Raw genomic sequence first — 22296 nt, forward strand, 5'->3', positions numbered from 1 at the left:
ATTCTCTGGTTGGGATAGTGAGAAGTTACGTCTAACCCGTCATGATCAATACAGCAGGAATATAATAAAAAAGAGCCACCTGCATATAAATCATAAAAAGTCAATGGTGCCTTAGCAGTGTCATCATCATGTCTCCCTCTACTAATAAACAAAAGCATGAGAGGTAAGTGATCCCATCAACACTGCAGAGGGAAAGATGTGACTTTATGTTGGGACTGAAAAGGCCTCTGACACTTCCTGTCATTTTAAAGTCAGCTAAGGGTTCAACAGTTTGATCCATGAAGATCTCCTCCATGTGAGTTATTTACAGAAACTAAAAACTTAACCAGACCTCTGCAGTCAGAGGACTATATTCACTCTGTTGTTGTTGTCATTACAGTACAGCGCTGATTGAAGGTTTTTTTTTTTACAGTGAGAGGTGTGCGTGTCATACAAACAGATTTCATGCAAAGAGTGGTGACAGTCAACGGTCAGTCCTCTGATTCCACAAACCCTTACATTTGCTGCAGAATACTATATTAATCTTGGTGTTGTTGGCAGGTTGGGCACACTGGGAGGCTCCTCTTGCCTGTTAGTAACTCATGTGGCATTACCTTCATGGAGATAAAAAAAAACAATCTTGCGCAGTAAATGAATCCTTTTGCTCGCGGACAAAAAAAGTTCAGAGTTAGCAGCCAGTCCACTTCATACATTCTCTTTAAGGTTGTTTGTACAACTATCCAGAAAACAGAAAAGAAGCAGGGGTATCCTGAACTTAGCGTGAAGCAGCAAGAAAACAAACAGACTCTTCTTGAAAGACTGGAGCTGCAGTGAGTTTCACCAGAGAAAAACATACATGCAAGCTTAACGAATCGGCAAGTGGTGCATATTTCAGTAATGTAGCCCTTTAACGTTTTGAGAAAGCAACAGTTTGGCTTTCTTTGCACATCATGAATATCTTAGTCAGTCTCATGTAGCCACATTCCGTTTCTGTTCAGGAGTCACAGATTAGACTTTTAAGAAAGTCGCTTAAAAGACACAACGAGTAAAGACTGCTGCTTTGGGCAAATGTAGCAGCATAGCTTCTATACAGCTCATCATCATCACTGACTGTGACAAAAAGCTTTCATAATATCAGGTGAAAAGAAGCCCAAAAGTTGTCAAAGACGGACAGCTCAGTTCAATGAAATATTAAGGACAGACTAACCACCTGCAGACCCTCTAAAGATCTGTTCTTTCAACAAGAAACAAGATCCTAAACATCACAAACCGTCACAGACACTAAACACGCTGTGAGAACAGTCAGCATCCTCAGCTAAACCAAACCTTTAGACCAGAGTTTCCGGGATAAACTTATTATTAATAAATTTATTATCCATCCATCTATTATTCATTCATTTGTCCTTCTGTTTATCCATTGGTTAATCCATCAATCTGTTCGTTCACTGCCCATACATCCACCCATCTGTTCATCCATTCGTCCATCTGTTCATCTGTTTATCGATCCACCCATATATTCATTCATTACCCATTGATCTGTTCATCCACCCATCCATTTATCCATCCATCCAGTTTGTGGTTGTTTGCAGCATCACAGCAAAATATGTATTCTTCTCAGAACATTGTGACCCAAGCAACCAATGGAGTCATTTTATGGTAAAAATCATTTTCTAAGAATTAACCACTGGATTTTTGGAATGACTAAGATTTTGCTAAAAAGCAGGCCAATTCTTTACATTTCTACAACACTTTATCTTGTTAAGACTCACAGAAAGTAATAATAATTGTTTTTTGTCTTTCCCACAGAGACTGTTTGCTCTGTGCTCTGCTCACCTGTAGCCATTATGTGATAACAGTGAAAAGTCATGTAGCACACAACCCTCACTTCACTCGGTTTTCTTATCCCCTCCTCCGCCTCCCTCTATTTCAGCATCAGTACTTCATTTTGTTGGCTTGGTGAAACATTTCTCTTGAGCTGACTTTTAGGACAAGTTCAAGGATGCTTTGAGCTTGTGCAGGTAAATTCTCATCAAAAACAGAAAACAAATAATGTCTGGAGGAAAGAAAGCTGATGGTATGATATGAATATGTTTAAAAACACATAAACCACTGAAACATGAATAAAAAATATTTCACCTTTGAAAAAGAAAGATAAATCAATACCTCACTTATTGCATTAGTGTGCTGCATTCATACAGTGAGATCTAAAGCCCCTGCCTGATCCCTCTGTCTGACCTACCTTCATAAAGTGCAACAATAAAGTTCAAGAGTTAAGAGACAGTGATGGAAAAGGAAGCTCAATGAAAGTAAGACAGTCATCCTAACGTGCCTGTTACAGTTCAGGAAATCTTACAGAGAACCATAGCTAAATGACATTATGTAGGCAACAAAGCACTGACTGATACAGATCATTTTTTTAGGTTAATCCAAAACAGACAGCCCTTAAAAAATAATAATCAATCGCCAAAGCTTTCAAACTCTTCTGAACTGAGAAACATTTGCAGTCAAAACTCTTCACAGTTATATTAAAGAATCTTAAAAACGTAAAGCCAACACTGTATCACTTTAATTGCATTTTCACTTATATATAAACTGACTGAAACAGCATCTGGAAGACCTGGATTTAACTCAAACGCAACAGAAAAACCTGGCTTGATGCAGATTTGATCAATCAGACTGCTGCAGTACTGACTTGCTCTGGTGTCACTATTTGAAAATTTTCCCTTAAAACTTTAGCTTCCAACAGTAACTCTGGCAGCCAGCAGTCTATATAGCCTTTTTTCATCATCCGTTTGATCAAATTTAATCAATTTGAGAAATAAAATCAACATGAAACCATGTTCCATCTTTAAACCATCATTTTTGTTAACAATGCTAATATCAGCATGCTGTCATGCTTACGATGACAGTGTTTCGAAATCATGATGATATTTAGCTGTAAACAGATTATGTGCTGAATGACACCAGTACAGCTGACCATGATGAGAATTGGATGGTTATTTGATACACAAATTCGGTATTTAACCTGATTATGATGCTTGGATCACCAAAGCCTAAGCCACAGACAACCTGTAGGATACAGACACACAATAAATCACCATCCACTTCAACAATTTATTCAAAACCAAAAATGTCAACATCACACAAGAGCACTTAAGCCATTTTGGATCATCCTCTGGAGACCACGAACTCCTGACCGATTTCATGACAACCCAGGTGACACTGATATATTTCAGTGCCATATCTTTGACTGACACTTCGTGCAAGGTCCAGACCTTGTTCCAAACAACAATACACATGCATCCATGTTTTAAATTATTAGAGGAAGTTTCTTTTCCTTTTAGTGGTCCGACAGTGCAAGAACTGTGGCCGGTTATTGTTCAAAAAGCAGTTTTTATAAGGATCGTTTTCAGTTTCTGATCTCAGTGGAAGCTTTTTTAGTTTGAGGGGATCCATCCAAACAAACCACAACGATTTAACACAATCTGACATGTTGTTTTTGTCATAAAATGGTTTAGGAAGGAACCAAGTATGACTAACACGAGGACTAATTTAACAGAAAAAAAGGATTTTAATTACAAAATTAAAGGCTGACAGGGCAGCAAACAAAATACCAACAAGATCTGACCAATGATGTGCACCCAGGACAACAAATAGTATGACAGATTGATGAGTAGGCTGGGAAGAATAATTACTAGTGAAAACAACTAAGGCTAATGAATACAAGGAGCAGGCGTAAGTGGTAGACTGAGGGCGAGATGGCCAACGACAACGGGGAGACACTGAGAAACCAACTGAACACAAAGGAAACAGAAAAACAAAAGGAATAAAACAAACAAGGACAACAACAACCTCGGATCATGACACTTTTCCCCATAATAACATTAATCAACAGCAGCTTCCTACAAACCGGCCTCTTTAAACCATAAACTCCATTTAAAACAAAAAAACATAAATATTCACTCAGATTACTTCCATTTAAAAAACTTACAGGGTTTTCAGTCCAAACAAATCATCTGTGAGGATACAAAAAAAAACTGCTACATTTATTTTTATTTATAGTTTAGATTTATTATATTATTTCTATTTTATTTGTAAATTGGTTGTGCATTATATTTATATATGTATATAAATATGCAAGTTAGTTGTGTCAACTCATTATAATGTTATTCTTATTTTCAATAATTATGGTTTGTTGGGCATTTTATTATTTCTGTGAAAATGAATGTCCAGCCATTGTGATGGTATCTGATTTATTCATAATTTCATGGAAATATAATTTATTTAGTGATTTTTAATGCCTGTGTGTAATCATTTGCTAATAATTTAAAGATTTGTTTTGGTTGATTTCTTTGCTTTTTGTAAATTACTAGGATGATTAGAGATCAATGTTACTTTAAATCACTTTGTACACATTCAGAGAGACATGTTAAAAACATTTTCTGCTCATTCACAACATTTAATGAAGTGAGAATCAGGACAAGACACTTGGATGTCTGGGTTTTGTGCGGGTGAAGACATGTTGCGAAGCAGCAGCAGCGTATTGCTCGGTGGGCAAGACGGTTGGACTCCAAAGTCTCGGTGCAAAAACTAGATCGCTGGGACGACCTGCATACCTCTACGATCGCTCCTTCATTGTAGCCCAAAAAGACAATTAAAAAAAAGAAAAGAAAAGTGTAACGCTTAACAGTCTTTTAGCAGCCGCACTCAGTTTCACGCTCCCATTCTTCACAGAAACAGGAAGTCTTCAGTTTCACATTATTTCCACCAGTCTGCCAGGTCTGAGGCGTGTGCAACATCAGGTTTGCAGAGTGGCTTTTTGGAGTTTATTGCATGAAAAATATTTCCCGTCTTCAGCGCTTTTCTCATCTCCATCTGTTCCTCTGCTTCAAAAACAGTTTTTAGAGCTACTTAAGTGTTAATGTGTGACACGATGTGTTTACCTGCACAGCTGTGCTGCTGTGTGCCAGTGCTATGGCTTGTATGATCTGGCTCTCAGTGTGCTGTGTTGGTTTGTTTTGTTTATCTGTACATTCATTATGTGAAAGAGATTGCAGAGTTGGCCAAATGCATCATAAATAACAAAGCAAAATATATTTGATCTATTTATACATGGAAAAAACAATTATTTTTGTTACTTTTTTATGTGATGGTCTGTCCACACATGTCAAAAATACCAAACCCAACTCATAAGTGATGCTCTGAAAAACTAAAGGCAACAAACTAAATTAACTGCAAATTTAATTTACGACATTCCTTTGAGGATCATAAAAAAAAGTAAAATATTGATGGATTATTCATTAATAGGACAACAGCTGCCTCTCAAAGATGTAACTGTATGATAGGGAATCCACGCTGACTGCAGACTGGAGTTTACTGATGAAGCAGGAGGGGGTCTGAGGGGGGTCTAATTTCTGCCCCAGGCTTGAAACATGATTTGACCAACCCTGCTTCTCTTTGTGTGTGTGCTGTTTGTCTCTGTATCTATGGCCACACACGTGTTTGTGTGATGTGTTTATGTGTGTTGTCGTGAGTCTATCTCTCAGCTGCTGTTCTTATTCATGAGCTTCGCTAACATCTGTTGCAGCTGCACCCTCGACACGTTCAGGACCGAGTGTCTGCTCCGAGGGCTGCCAGGCATCGGCAGAGTGCCGGCGTGCCGGCGCCGGGCCGAGGCTGTGGCGGCGGTGAGGTGGGCGGGGCTGCTCTCGGCCGAGCGGCTCCTCTGGATGAAGCTGCCTCCTCCGTGGGGATACTGCTCTGTCTCCAGGGTGGAGGAGGAGAAGACGTAGGAGGCCAGCCTCCTCAGCTGATTGGGCCGCGGTTGATGTCTGTCCTCCTCCAACTGCGAACAGACCAGACAGAAGGAGGGAGAGGAGGTTAAAGAGTGAAAACTGACTCTTTGTATAATGTTTTTTTTACAGCTATAGCCAAAAACTCTCATTTGACTTCCTGTTGTTGTCTCCTCCCCCTCCCTGACAGACGTTAGACGTGAGAGAGCTGATTGGTGTTTTCACACCAACTGTTTGTTTCTGTCACATCTAAAGCCTTCCGCTGATTGGTCAAAGGTCATAAGGGGAGGAGCCTGGGGAAAAACTGGAGGGGGTGTTGGTGTAAATTTGACACTCAATCTACACTTACGGTTTTTAGATACTTGTAAAAAGCTCTAAAACAAACAGACAAAAAAAAACTTAGCAGGAAAGTTGAGCCAATCCACTTATTAGCTTTGTGAGTTATAAGAATAGATTAGCATCCATATAGCTGGAAAAAAAGAATACAAAAATATTTCCTCCCCAAAAAAGCATGTTAAAGAACACAAAGTCACCAGCACGAGCACTGCACATACTCTATCTCTCTAGTCTACAACAGTCTGAGCCTTGAGCTCGGTTTTGTATTTCTGAAGGAAGGTTCACCACCAGAGATGCAAACAAATCAGAAAACTTAAAAAAAAAAGAGATGAAGTCATCAAGCACACAAAACACAGACACACAACGGCAGGGGAGGAAACATGTCTGAACAGAAGAAAAGGAAGAATAACAGAAACTGAGTGAAAGAACAAAGGTAAAAAAAACTATTCCTAAACTGTGCTTACCCCAAAACATCACTTTATTTCTTCTTGTGTTGTCCCAAAGGGCCCCTCGTTCTTTTCTTTGTCTCCTCAGGTGAGTCAAACTTGACATACTGTGTACTTTTAAAGCGATAGGTTGGGGGCAAAGGCATCAGTAGTTATGTGGAGGGGGAAAAAATAATTGAAGAGGAGTGGGAAAAAAATAGAGAGAGAATGGCAGTCCTCGATGGTTGGTGGCAGACCAACTTGTTCTGGGTCTATTATGAAAGTTAACGCAAAATTAATAGATAAAAATAATTGAAGAAGAACCTGCTAACAAATTTGTACATATGTTTTCACACTGACAAGGCCTTAAACAATAAAGCTGGGAAGAGGGAAGTGAAAAATCAGGGAGGGATGTTTTATTATTCAGCCTTTAAAGAGAAGCCACCGAGTATGGAGGACAAAACCTGGCTTATTAGTAAAATAAAAAGTGAATGCATGAGTAAATCAAATGGTCACATAAATCTACAACTGAACTAAAATGCATAAATTATATATATAAAAAAATCACCACGCTCATGAATAAAATCCTACAAAAAGGAAATTAGAAATTAGAAAACAATATAAAATAAATGTGAAATTCAAAGATTTCACATTCATTTTCCAAAAAGGATAAATAATCTTAAGAGCTCTGTTGACACCCTTTCTCTTCTCCTGAAGCACCAACAGTTCCGCACATGGATATTCTCAAAAAATACAAAAGTCACATCCACAATAACAATGAGAAAGATACTGTTACTGCTCCCAGAGAATGAACCCAAATGGTTATATTTTCTGTGCAGTTGACCATTTTGTTTACTCATTTGCTTCTGTAGTTAGTCAGGATTGATCCTCCAGTACAAACATATTTAATTCGAAATACTGTATGTGTTTTGCTGAAAATTAGTTGTTTTCAGCATACTTAGTATAACTATTGTGTCTTCTTTACCTCAGGTTTTCATTTAGTAATGTTTAAAGTCCTCACAGTTTTTTTTTTTGTCCTGTGCACAAAACTTATTTTTCAGGTCTTTAAATAAAGAACCTGTTCACTTAAAAAAAGAAACTTGTAATTAAGGCTTGTCTTTTCATTATTCAAGAAGATTTTACTTTGTTTTTTTGAGTGGGACTGTGTGCCTGGAGCAGACAGCTGCCAGAGCAATTTCAGTTTATAGAATCAGAGAGAAATTCTTTTTAAGCCAAGCTAAAAGTTACTCAGCATTGCCAACTTTCTTGGAGCACATTTGCACCATCTAAAACAACTCAAATTCTAAACCTCAAAACTCATAAAAATGAGAAACCGTTGATAGTCAAATTTAATTTGTTTTCAGATTAGATTTAAGTTTTGTTAAGTGTCATTGTTTAACCAAACTTACATCTAAGGTTGGGCTCACGACGTGTAATTTTTGGCTCTCTTAGATAATATCTTTTGTGGTAAAAGACAGAAAGAAAATCTTTGGTTGTAATATTGAATCAGCAGTCTCAGCACTTTCAGGACCAAAGGCAACTTAGGACAAATATCAAACAGTATCAGAAGTTTTCTTGTAAATTTGTGCACCCTGATGCTGCTGCAACAAATGTTTTTCTCCCAGCCATGAGCATCTACAGCTGCCTCTTTCCTCATCCTCCTTCGCCTCTTTTAAGAGTCTGAATCAAATAAAAAGGGCATCAACGCTAGCGCCTAATTTCCGTTAATATCTCAGTCAAATTTCTATGAGATACATGGTTCTGTTGAGCAAGAAACCGTACAGTCCAGCATCAAATACATCTGACATGGGTTGCTATTAGGTATGGCCCGATTACGGCTTGCAATGTTTACAAAAGTGTTAAAAAGTCACTATCAAAATTAGTAAGATTACCATCACTATGCTTTAAATGCCTAAAGAAATAGATAACAGAGATACTCCTTTTTTTTACCCCCCCTCCCTCTGTGACTGGACCAGTTGGTCCAAGCTGTCATTCCAGTGTGTATGGTTGCCAAACAAGGTATTCCCCTAAGCTTTTATGCTTGTTAAAAATACTTTGTTGATTTGTTGTGCATTTAATCCACCAATTAACCCAGTCAGTCATAGCTTTTCTACCAGAGGAGTGACATCCATCTCTGTTTCAAATGTAACAAATGTTTGCACCAAGCTACAAAAGTTGGGTTGTTAGCAGGTGAAATATTCATCCTACTGGCACTGCAGGCTCCATACAGAGACTAATAACAGAGCTAATGAAGTAAATAACATTGGCTTGTCAGACTCCCAACATTATTTACAAGAAGCACAACAGCAGAGAAGAAGTAACATTCTGCACAATAAGCAGAATGTTACAGCAGATATATTAATTATAAATTTATATATCTGGTATATATATATATATATATATATATATATATAATTAATATATCCAGATATATTAAATATAAATTAACATCACATACATCATATTTGTTGTTATTTATATTAATTATAAATTAATATATCTGGTGCTATAGTTCAGTTTGCTGCTTGTTTGTATCTTGTGAAGTTGATAGGAGGGGAAAACAACAACTTTTTTTTTTATTTCTTATTTCTTAAGCGATTAACAGGCTTCTGCAGAGCTTGAAGACCTGCTGAAGAGCAGGGAAACAACTGAAAAGGATAGTGGCACTCCGTCAGAACTGGACACCACTGTCTTAAAGGGAAACACATCTTGCTTCTAAGATACAAGACATAACACTTGGCCAAACATAAAACAGTCTGGTAAAGTAAAAACTTCAGCTCCCTAAAAAAGAACATATTTTGTAAAAAACTCCCTAGACTGTCATTAAACAAGCTGCTCATGGTGATGTCCACAGCAGTTTTTTTTAATCATTATTTTAAAACAACAATATCACTGTAAATAAAACCTTATAAATAATAAAAGTTGATCACAGATTGGTTTAAACACTGACATGAGTACAGGAAAAAGCTGACTGATGATTATTAACAGAGTGTCTGTCATGTTCACTTGTGTTCTCTCACTTTCTCTCAGCATTTGTGTAAATTTAGTGTTTCAAAGAGTTAGAAATGTCTGAAAAGTACATAGATAAATCAGAACAACCCACGCCATGCGTAGCATGATGAACAGACAATCTGCCAAACAAGTTGAACCAATACCTTTGAAACAGTTAGCGCAACTTTACAATAAAGTCTTTGACTTCATTGACACAAACTATGTTGTAATAGCTGCAGTATTCACTTAGGTATTATTCAGCACTTATATAGGTAAGTGCAACAACACCACATGAATGGCAAGTAATACAAAATATAGTACAATAGTAAGGTCAAGTAAAGTTAGAAAAAAGACTGTTCTACTTCATGGGTGTCACGATATACTGGTACCAGCAATGATTGTGGGATACCGATGTGTCACTAATAAGCATTTTCCTAAAAGTTGCGATAAAAAGTTGCGATGTTTTTTTTACTAAAATCAATAAAAAATACATAACTTTTAATATATAAACCAAAAATACTTACTAGTTTTGTAAGATAATTACCAGCAAACATTGACACTATCAAAAGGTGCTTTATTTGAGAACTTATAAACAGCTTATAAACTGACATTCATGAGCATTTCTGGATTGTCCCTCGTCTGCAGCTCTCCTCACATTTTGCAGATACAAAGTGTTTGTTGATGCGTTTATGTTCGATGATTACACTGCAGGACGTGCAAAGCTCCCCCCCACTCTCCTGCAGCTGGGTAGGAAACTGGTTTGCGACCGCAGTGAAGTTAGTTTTAAGTTGAATATTGGATATTCGCGCTCTGCAGAGTTAGCGGCGTCTAGCTCACGGCTGAACCGAAACAGGAACGCTAATGTCGGCCAGCCATTCTCTGCGGGCCCCTTCTCTCACGTGCGGTGGGACGGCTAAGTCAGCCGTGAGCTAGAAGGTTCTGACTTTCCTATGTGCATATGCACCAAACAGTTAAAATTACTCATCCTTTCAGGAGATTCTGGATGGTGTCCAAGAAAGGGGTCCCATCCGTGGATCCCGCTGTTTTCTTGGGGAACTTCATTGGTCATGTAGGCAATGAAGGGATAATCAGGAGGCATATGATCGGGAGGAACAGTCTCCTGAATCAGAATAAAGACAGTGTTTTGTTTTTGGACTTTTGTGTTAGGCATGTGTTGTCCATAACAAACACCATGCTCAGATAGTGCACAGAGTTCTCTATAGAGTAATGAGTTGGATCCAGTGATGAGGCTGGGTGCTGAACAGACCTGGTAAACAAAAACAAGTTGTATAGGTCAACTGTGAATGCCCATATTTGTGAAATCTCAAACTCACTCCTGGGGGGGTTTATCGCATCCCAAGGGAAGTTGGGAACATGAGCCATGTATGCATACGTACATGGATTCCAAGGGCTGTGGTCAGATCATTGGTACCTGTTGCAGCACCAACTCAAGAACTTAGTGGTGAACTCAAGCAGTGATGGCATTCGTTTTACTGAAGAAGGAGGCCTTCAGGACTTGGATATCCTAGAAGACTCCTGGGGCACTTGGCCAAAGGCTGTAGATTTGTCAATTCCAGAAGCTGAAACTCAGGTGTAGGAGAAATTTGTAGACACCATGAAAAAGGGCTTTCATTTAGCGTTTTAAACAACATCACAACTCAGAAAAAAGAAAGCAGTGCTTGTTCCAGGACAGAGAATATTGTTGAGTATTAGAAGGAATATTTTGAGGATCTCTATAAACTGGCTACCATGTACACCACTGAGAAGGCAGTCTGAAGACTTGGGGGAAGGCAATTTTAGTATATTAGTAAAGGTCATAAAGTTAGTTAAAAAGCTCCTTGGTGGCAGGGCGGGAGAATGGGTTGTCAGGGTTGCTTTTAAGGACTATCCAGTCCCCCTACAGCCATGGCAAATGATGTGATTTCTGGTGTTGTTTAGACTCCTCCAGGGCTTACTCTTTCACCAGTGGAGGAGTCTGGTTTAGAAACATCAGGGTCTCAGCTCTGCTTTTTGCAGATGATGTTGTGATGAGGTCTTTAAACCATTACTTTGAGCGTGCATTAGAGTGCTTTACAGCTAAGCACAAATTGGCTGAATGAGAGTCAACTCTTCTAAGTGTGAGGCTATAGTTCTTAACCAAAAAAAAAAAAAAAATGGTGGAATTCACCCTCCAGATTGTGGATGAGTCTCTGCCACAAACAGAGAAGTTCAAGTATCATGGTGTCTTGTTCATGATTAATAGCAAAATGATATAAGAGATAGACAGAGGGATAGGAGCTTTGATCTCTTGTGGTAAAGGAGAACCTGAATGGAATGGCAAAGCTCTAAATTTAATTGTCCATCTACATTTCAACCCCTATCTATGGTCATACGATATGAATAATGACCAATAAATCAAGAACCCAGATAAAAGCAAATGAATTGAGCTTCCTCTGTACGGTGGAAGGTGCTCTTCCATGGCAAAAATAGTCAGCAGCGGTGGTTCAAGAATCTGATTTTTGATGCCTCACTTCAAAGATTTTCTGGGCATATCCCTGGGGCAGACTAAGAACTTATTCAAGACACCATATCTCTTCTGAACTGGAACGTCTTGGGATTCCCCTGGAGGAACTGAAAAATGAAGCTGGGTAGAGGCATGTCTGGGTTTCCTTCTTGAAACTATTACTTTTTGCGACCTGATTTGATAAGTATTAGAATGATGGATGGAGGTATGAATGGATGAATGAATGAATGAATGAATACTCATGTTCATGTTGGAAGTTTCCATGTTGCGCTATGTTATTTCTGACAAAGCCTTTCGATAAACTATTAATCAAATTGTTTTTCTAAATAAAATGTACAGGATAAAAAATATTTACCTGAAAAATAGGAAAAAAAGAACACTAATATCGTATGATTCTGAAAACTTGGAACCACAGTGTTTCAAAATGCAGGAATATTTACTTTCATCCACACTAATGAGTAAAATCAATAAACAGTTCAGTAGACTAGGATTTGAGAAATATGAGAAAGACTGTTATTACATCTAAAACAATGGCCGCCCACGCCCACATCCTCCACACATTCAGTTCCTTCCATACTGAACACAACAAAGAAGTGAAATAATTCAATATGATGTCAAGATTACAAAACTGTTTCATCACTACCACTCACAAAATTACCAAAAGTGTGTGTGCACATGTATGTATAAACCTTGAAACTGAGCCGCTTTGATTTAAAGTTTACAGACAACACATAAATACATATCAGAGCATCATCAGCATCCACATGACTACAAGTTGTATTAAAAAGATTTATTACAGCTACGGTTTCATAACTGTTCTTTCTGTTCAAAACAATGGTTTAAAGATAAAAAAAAAAAAAAAATATTCAACTGATCCAATACGGACAGAGTGGCAGCACCGTTCTCCCAGCTGAACAGTAAAAACATGTTTTTGTGACTCACAGGCAGTCTTCGAAACGAATGCTTACAACTATAAGAGTGTTAAAGATGGCAATGGTAACAAGACCTTTAATAGGTTTACTTTATTTGACTGTCTGACAGTTAATTCAACAATCTTCAGCTTCTTTGTACCTGAACAAAAACAGAAAACTAAAGTCCACTGAGTCAGAGTTGTGACAAATAGGGTTTAGCTATTGTACTTCGTTAACAAGAAGTCCAATATTATTCAGATCTTACCATCCATTTCCTACAAACAATGTCTTTCAAGTAGGGATTCTGAGACACATTTTATGAGAGAAGATCAACAAGTGAACAGGCGTTTGTGTGTGGCTTGCTCAAATGATGTGACCAAACAACTGCAACTGATGATAGCCACGTTGGTAGGTGGACTCATACAGTCTCCCAGATCTTTAAAATGGATGTTTAAGAAAACCGCTGCATGTGAGTGGTGTTCATCTGTTGAACGGTGCTGCTGTAAAGCCACAGACTCCAGCAGGAGTCTATCAATCTGAGGCAGCTGAGATCTTTTAAAGGACAATTCCAGCATGAGTTCAGATGTTTTGCTCTTTACCTGCAAAGATTAACTGGATCCTCTGTAATGTACATGAAGTAGCTTGGACTTGATCTACTGTATGTTTGGAAATATAGAGGCCATGCACTCACCTGACTGTCACTTACGTGTCTGTTTGCACACTTAGCAACATCCCTACGCCCAGTCCACCCCACCTCCCAAACCCCAAGTGGCAAACCATTAAACAAAGGTGCTACCAGTAGTTGTAGGATTGGGAGTGTAACATGCAGATATCATCATAAATTAAAGGCTTTCAATCTTGCTACCTACCAAAATATATGTTGACGACGAGCAAACCAAGAAGTCATGTTTTCTGAAATTCATATGACTCTGTTTCTCAATTTACTACTCAGAAAATTCACAAAACAAATCCTGAAGCCATTTAAAAGCCAGGATGTGTGGTTTGACTTAAAAGTGGGATTGTCAGGGAATTTAAGGTGACAAGAACCGGAGTGTAGGTTTGTGCAGTAAATGTACATTAACTTGTTTATTTATTTATTTTTCCCAGCTGATGTTTTGCGCACAAATGAAAACATTTCATATAATCCCCTATGAAGTCCATACCTTACTATGTGAGCACGGTTTTTTGGGGCGCACTGTACCTTTTGGAGCAAACTTTAAATGTTTACTTTATGTACAGGTTTCATTTAAAGTGACTGCACACGTTAATATGTTATCAAGTTCACGAGTCATCTTTATCTGCAATCCAGACAAAATGAGCAATATGCTTTGTTTGCTTTTTCTACCTTCAGATGTTTGGATTTGTGAGGACATTTGAAGAAGGAGAATTCAAGCAGACAATCTGGTTGTGAGGTTTATATAAACGGTGGAACTTTTACACTCCTGTTGACGTTTTATGCGCAGCTAAGATTGGGTTATATGAAGTCCTGTGCAGCTCATGTAGCTTACTTGGAGGCACAGTCCACCCTTTTTCTTTACCCACTTGTCCTTGTCACGGGGAGCTGGTGTCTGTCTCCAGCAGTCACTGTGGGAGAGGCTGGGGACACCCTGGACAGGTTGCAAGTCCATCACAGGGACACATAGAGACAAACAACCATTCACGCTCTGATTTAGAGTTACCAATTAACCTAACATGCATGTTTTTGGTCTCTGGGAGGAAACCGGAGTACCCGGAGAAAATCAACGAATGCAGAGGGAGAACATGTAAACTCCACACAGACGAACCTGTGACCTTGTTGCTGTGACGCGACAGAACTAACAACAGGAGTTCACAGTTAAAAGATTTTGAGGGCACACTTTACTATTTAAATCAAATCTTTAGCTTAGTAACTTTTTCACACAGGGTTTCTTCAGAATATATGCATTAAATATTATCTTGAGGTTTATGAGCCAACATTTGATGTTTGTTTACAAAACTAAACAAAGGCTTTATTTTCTTCTATCAAATGTTTGCAAGAACACTGAAGTTATACATACTCTGATAATACTAAACAGGGTTAAATTAGCTATCTAGCCTAGACTTTACTAGCCTTTATCATATTATACTTAAACAACGTCCATCACAGCCCACAAAAAGAGTTTTTGGTAAATATATCTATACTCCCAGTTGCAACAAAGTGTCTCCCTATTTGTCTCTTCTTTTTAGTGTCAGTCCAGCAGTCCACTCTTTGACACTGTGGTCTTTGTACAACTCAGTTGATTTCTCAGGGGGAGTAAAATGGGAGTAGAGGTGTGTGACCAGACTGAGAGAGATTTCTGACTGCATCACGTGCATGACCTCTATTGTATGCTTTTGTGCACTCACCTGCTTCCTGTGAGTGAGCACATTAAACTCCAATGGAAGCAACAGTAGAGTAAACATGATTGTGATTAAAGTGTACCAAGTTCTCTCTGATGAATTAAACTACCAACAACCCAATCATAAGCAGAATATGTCTTACTGTACTACTGAAATAGTGCGGTAAGACAGATTCTTACTTTTGTTTAATAATTTTAAAAAAAAGAAACATAAAAATATCTGGTGGAGTATTTACCTAAAACTATACTTATGTGCAAACATGAGATATAAAACATAAAATATTGACAAAAATAAAATGTTTTAATTAAGTTAAGTTTTTCAAGCATGTTTGGGGGTTTATCCACACCAGAAAAACAAAAAATAGAACGAACAAAACAAACCTCGACCAAGCTGGATTTGTCCTTTAAACTGCATGTAGGTAGGTAGAAAAATGATATCAGTGGCTGCTGCACCTCACAGTGACAGCACTGTTAGAACCAAACAGTTAACAGAGAGTAAATCTGTTTGACATCTACCCACTCTGCTCATCTGTCCAACTACACTACATGCCAGGAGACAGCTGAACTCTCCTTACATTAGCTAGTTGGGTCTCTTACCGGTCTTTGAGGTCCAGTAGGCTCCGACTCTCTCCGACGAGGGCGTCCGGACGGAAGCGAGTGACACGGCGACTGTGCAGGACTCCCGCCACTCCTCCTTGACGCCTCCTCCTCTGTTAACGTTAGCATTGCCCGGCTGTTCTCGCGGGTTTGAGTTTTTGGACGGACCACCAGTTCACCGGCTGCAGAAAAAAGTGAACACATTTCAGTGCGACATCTTCTGAGAACTACTCATGCAAACATGTGACAATGAAAACTTGGACGATGATTTGTACAGTGCACATCATCTGATTTCAATTTCTTTACTTATCACATTAAAGATAATGTCAGTGTGAGTGACAGAGAAACAAGATGAGGCATCCTAACATCAACACAAAGTGAAAAATATTCTGTGAAACCCGTCATAAAGAAGTGAAGTTATTTTAAGGTAAAAGACCAAATTTTTCCAATATAAAAATCTCTTGCAGGAGGGTTAAAAAGAAACTCTGCATTTGCAGGGGAATACTCTTTAGACAGCTTAAAACTGTTAGGATCTGGGTTTTTGTATTTTGTTTTGTCTTCATGTTTCAGTTTGAGTTTATTGTTTGTGTTATTTAGTTGTCTCTTCCCTGTGCCTCAGCCACCATTCACTTCTCCTCAGTTACTCTCTCTCTTCCCTGTTCTCACCCATCTACACCTGCCTCTAGCTCCATAATCATCTCACCTGTGCCCACTTCCACAAATCACCCTCTGCCTTCAAAACCCAGTCACTTTCCACATTTCCCTGCTAGTTCATTGTCATACTCTTGTCTCCCTGATGTGCTGTCCTTTTTTGCTCGTGCCTCGTCGTCTCCCATTGGTTCATCTCTTGTCTCAGGTCTGTTCAGGTTTTGTTTAGTTAGTTAATGTTTTTGCATTTAGTTTAGGTTTTGCTGCCACATCAGCCTTTGTTTTTTTGGATTTTTGATTATTTATTTAATAAATTAGTTTGTCCATCATGAGTCTGCATACTCGGTTCGCCTCCTTCCACCCCGATCGTGACAAAAACTACAATAATATCAGGAATTATAAACTATGCAAAGACAGAAAGACACTGATTTAGTTTAACGGTAGTAAACTTGAAATATTTCCTCTTCGCTGTATTTCAAAAAAGGATAAAGGTGTTGCCAACTGCACCTCCAGCCCTGAGCCTCTTCCTCTCCTCCTGCTCCTCCAGGGGCCGGAGCTCCTCAGGCTCCTCGTCAGTGGTCCCTGACGTAGTTGGAAGAAAGTCCCGCAGCTCGGCCTCTTTGTCGATGATCACCCACTCTTTGCTGTCAAAGTCCTCCTCCTCAGCCAAAGGAACAGATCGGATAAAAGCGTTGCTGTGTGCCTCCTGGTCGACAGAAACCACTGACACCTCCTGGCGCCCGCTGACCTGATGATCGCCACGGCAACCAGGGTCAACAGACAACATCTGAGCTGGCTGCGAGGAGTACACGTGACGGGATGGAGAGCCCAGCATGTCCATCCTAGACCTGGAGGACACGCACAAACATGTAGAGACAAAGAAATGTAGGAATGTGACTCATTTACAACTTGACAAAACAGTTTTATTTTGATAGTTGAAATTTATTAATCAGGTCAATCAAAAGAGGTCCCAGCTACGTTTTATCAGCCTGACAACAAATCCAAGTCATGTCTGTATGCAGACAGAACAAGCACAGGTCATACCTTATTTTTTTTAGTCAAGTCTGAATCAGATGTGAAGTTTTCAGATATAAGTTCAAATCAAGACTCAAATCAGACCAAAAATGTCTACATCAAATTCTAAACTTCAGAGACTAGACCAAGTCACACCATAATGCCACAGAAAGTCTTAGGACAGGTTAAGCGTGACGTCACGCTTGACTTAGATTTAAGTCAAGTGTGACGTTCTTTGGTCACACAATAAGGTCCTTAAGACTTTATGACAGTTCAAGTTAAATCTACCAAGCTACAGCTCCTGCTGAATGAGATGAGCACAGGATTGAGACTGAGTCAAGTCAAACATCTTTTTAAAGGAGGGCAATGTAGGAAATCTAAGGTCCAATTTTAAAGCCATAATGGTTGTCAAAACACAATTTTTCAATGTTTTTGATTAGAACTGTTTATATATGTAAAATTTATGACAGAAAGAACTACTAAAAACGCTTTATTCACTACCAAACAATCTGAAATAAATGAGCAAACTCAGCAGAGTCATATTTTGTTGCCAACCATTTTGAGATGTTTGTTTACATTTTAACATTGACGAGTACACGTCGGACAGTCTCGGCTCGATGGATGATAAATCTGTAAAATAATCCCTGAATGTGAACAGAGTCAGAGGGAGAACAATAGAATCAGAGACGCCAGATTGAAAAACGGCAAGGTTTTTCTATCTTCTTCTAAAAAAAAAAAAGAAATGGCGACTAAAAGTTGTATTCACAAAAGCTATTATGGCTTTGAAGCATTAGGTAGGAATTTAATGCCCTGTCCACACTACACCAGATTTTTGAAGAAATATACATTTTCTGCTGCAGTTGCACCTCTCATCCACATGTAACCATTAAACTTTAATTATGCAATGAAATGGTCAATATCTGAGGGAAAATTGTAACCAGTATAAAAAACACAACAATTGTTTTGGGAGAATCTTTAGCCAAGCTGTGTATTTTCATATGTTTTTAATGCAGATGTTTTTGTCCCTTAGTGGCGTGACACTGATAGTTCAGGGTTTTTTGTTGCTTGGCAGACCAAGGGACGTCTCCAGTAATAAGATCAAAGCCCAGCTCCTGTACTTTACATTCAGGCTGTCAGTCAGATGCAGGACATATAGATGTCTGAATGATGACCAAAAATGCAGCATCTTCTCTCATCAGCATTTCACCGCCATTATTAAAGTTTGGGACCAAATAGTTTTAAAGTAAAACTAAAAACTTTCAGATCTACATCTGGGTGAAAAACATTGTGTTTTGAGCTCTGGAACATGAAAAGCCTCAGTGTTCCTCATAGTCCAATGTCACCTCTGTCCGTAGCCATCGGCTCGACCCTCAGCAGCAGACAGGCGGTCAGATTCTGGACTGTTGACCCGACGGTAGCGTAAAGACCGACCCTGACCTGTTGGTGACTCTGGGCCTCCGCCTCGAACCGGCGACACTGGACAGGCCCCCCGGCCTGCCTCCTCTTCCTGAGCGCCCTAAGAAACAACAAGAAGAGAGAAGCCATTTTAGAACATTTTTTACTTTGAATTTTGTTATTTAAAAGTTTTTAGAAAATGCAGAAAGACAACATTTCTCAGCCAGTAAAGTTTCATAAAGCTACACTAAAGCAATGCACATGACATATCACCCATCAGCCCACACTGTTCTTTCTTATATAGCTCAGACCTTGTTCAGGCTGATCCTGAGTCTGTTGCGGTTGAAGTCTGTGTCCTCCCAGGCCTCTCCCTGCTCGCCAGCATGCTGCTGGACGGCCGTCTCCCCAGGAGGTCGGCTCGGTGGGGGAGGGGGAGCGTTCTCCTGATCGCTGAGATGTTCATCCTGCAGAACGTCATCTGTGTTTTCCCTCTGAGGATCTCCTGGAACCGGTGTCACTATGGCACTGTAAAAACCAAGCTTACATTATACTGATGTTACATCACAAACGGTACTGCACAATGTGTTTTTCTACAACCCTAATTCCAAAAACGTTGAGACGCTCTGTAAAATGTAAATAAAAACAAAATGTAATCATTTTCAAATCTCATAAATCTATATTTCATTCACAAGAGAACATAGTAAACATATCAAATATTTAAACTAAGTAACTGTTTATATTTTAGGGAAAAAATAAGGTCATTTTGAATTGTTGGCAGCAACACGTCTCAAAAATGTTGGGAAGGGGCAAAAAAAGGCTGTAAAAGTAAGTGGTGCGAATACGAAACAGCTGGAGGAGAATTTTGCAACTAATTATGTTAATTGGCAACCGATCAGTAAAAAGAGCATTTTAAAGAGGCTGAATCTCTCAGAGGTTCACCAGTCTGTGAAAAACTACATCTAAACATGGTGGGACAATTTTGGAATAATGTTTCTCAACAAAAAAAATTGAGAAGACTGAATATCCCATCATGTACAGTTCATAATATCATCAAAAAATGTCAAGAATCTGCAGAAATCTTTGAGCTCAAAGGTTAAGGCTGAACGTCAATATCAGAAGTCTGTGATCTTTGGGCCCTCAGGGGCCACTACATTAAAAACAGGTCTCTTTGGTCAAAATGGTCTGAGTATGTAAAGCCGGTAAGGTCGGACTTCATTTGGACCCCACCCATGCTTCTTCTGTATTTTAATGTATATCAATGTGTGTATACCAGGTTATCTAGTTGTCTAGCAAGCCTCCCCATTATTTTTCTGTTTCATTTTGTTCAGGATGTTGTGCACATGCCAGGTGTCGGAACTGGCTATTTGTTTTTCAAGCGTTAGACCACCATAAAAGAAATAAAAAGAAAAACAGGTCTGGTTCTGTTCTGGACATCACTGCATGGACTCAGGAACACTTCCACAAATCATTGTCTGTAAACACATCTCACTGTGTCATCCACACATGATGGTTAAAGCTCTATCATACAATGAAGAAGCCAGATGTGAACACCATCCAGAAACACTGCTGTCTTCTCTGGACCAAAGCTCATTTCAAATGGACCGAGCTGAAGAGGAAAACTGGTCTGTGATCAGACGAATCAAAATCTGAAATTCTTTTAGGGAAAACATGGACACCACGTCCTTCATTCTAAAGAGGAGAGGGACCACCTGGGCTGTTATCTGCGCACAGTTAAAAAGCCTGCCTCTCTGTTGGTATGGGGGTGCATTAGTGCCTATGACTTGTCAGCTTACACATCTCTAACAGCACCATCAATGCAGAAAGGTATATACAGGTTTTGGAACAACATCTGCTCCCATACAGCAAAAAAGTCCATCAAAGAACAGCTGGAATCCTACATCAGAAAAGAAAGAGACAACATTTCAATCCTCTCAAAAATAAACAAAAAACCTCCGGAAGCTGCTCTCCTCAGTTCCTGGACATTTACAGACTGCTGCTAAAAGAAGAGGGGATGCTTTACAGGAGTAATCATGGTGATGTTCAAACTTTTTTTAGATGCGTTTCTGACAGACATTTGCAAGTCATAGCATTTTGTTTTTATTTACATCAACATGATGTCCCAACTTTGTCAGCATTAGGGTTCTACTTGTTTTTACAAAAACTATACATTCTCCATAACTTCAGCCAATCAACAACATAAAGCTTACTACAATTAATACCATTTAAAGAAAACCAAACAAACAAAATACTGTCTGTTTTACATCTGACTCGTGTATCTGGCTCAGTTCTGGTACTGTTAGGTTCTTACCCCACCATGGCAGCAGTCGGTCGGGTATTGTGCTGTGGTTGAGTGGAGGCACTGGTCGACAGAGTGGCATCACTTCCTCCTTTCTCCCAATCAAAGGGCTCATTCTCAGTGATGATCCGCTCCTTCATGCTGTTCTCAAACACCGACATCAACAGCTAGACAATGAAACAAACAAGACTAAAATCAGATCATATATTTAAGTTATGAGATTTTAAAAACAGGGGCAGGTTTTTTATTTATTTGTTTTTTTCTTCACTCATGTAGTGTGTACCTGGTAATCTGGTTTGGTGTAGTAATCCAGGGCCAGAACGTGGTCCAAGAAGACACTAAATTCTGAAGGCATGTGTTTGAGCAGCATTCGATGGTCATAACGCTCTTTAATCTGACCAACTTGTTCCTAGAAAAATAAAAATAAAATCAATTTTAGTTGCTGTGGAATCAGTAATGATTAACACCTAATAAAAGCAAATAAAGTTTTTTGAATTCCTGCTCTTTTTCTTTTTTCAACAGTTTATTTTTTTGGCTCCTTAGCTTTATTACAGGCCTTTTTGATTGTGACTTTGGCTGCTCTTGTTTTTATTTTTGAAAACATTTGGTTGTTTTGTTTTTTGTAAATAGGCAGCATTTTGAAATCTCACCAATTGAAATGAACGCTACTTGTTTCTGATTGGCAGCCAGACATTCATCTGCTCTGAACAGGGGTGGAAATTAGCACCCGCCACCGGCCAAATGCGGGTAAATATTTGAAGTGGTGGGTGAATTTGATCAACACGCCACTGTGGCGGGTTGGCAATTTGAACAGAAAAGGTGTTATTTGTCCTCTTGTCATATAGGGGGCAGTAATGTGCTCGAGTTGCTGCTGTTACGTTGAGCCACGTTCCCCCATCAGATACGGAGAGCGGGGTGTCAGCTTCACACAGCTCTCTCAGAGCTACGATTCCCCTGTGTCTCCGTTCATGTTCAACGCTCGTAACCGCCGCGCTGTGCTCGTGCTGCAAGGGAACTACGGAGACCGTGAAAGGTCAAACAACTTGTTTTGG

General features: G+C 39.1%; 1 protein-coding gene across 3 annotated transcripts in view; it reads right to left on the reverse strand.

The window, feature by feature from the left end:
• The window catches only part of ttbk1a (tau tubulin kinase 1a), a 73213-nt gene that overhangs the window by 6247 nt on the left and 44670 nt on the right, over positions 1-22296 (reverse strand). For all 3 annotated transcript variants that reach the window (XM_017434986.2, XM_017434985.3, XM_037974812.1), the window contains 6 exons: positions 21528-21653; positions 21257-21411; positions 19260-19473; positions 18897-19069; positions 17047-17387; positions 15892-16073 (listed from right to left, as the gene is read on the reverse strand). In XM_017434986.2, coding sequence (XP_017290475.1) covers positions 15892-16073; positions 17047-17387; positions 18897-19069; positions 19260-19473; positions 21257-21411; positions 21528-21653 — 1191 coding nt within the window. The remainder of the gene's footprint in view (positions 1-15891; positions 16074-17046; positions 17388-18896; positions 19070-19259; positions 19474-21256; positions 21412-21527; positions 21654-22296) is intronic.

Source organism: Kryptolebias marmoratus, linkage group LG3 (assembly GCF_001649575.2).
Source record: "Kryptolebias marmoratus isolate JLee-2015 linkage group LG3, ASM164957v2, whole genome shotgun sequence".
NCBI classification, from domain to species: Eukaryota; Metazoa; Chordata; class Actinopteri; order Cyprinodontiformes; family Rivulidae; genus Kryptolebias; species Kryptolebias marmoratus.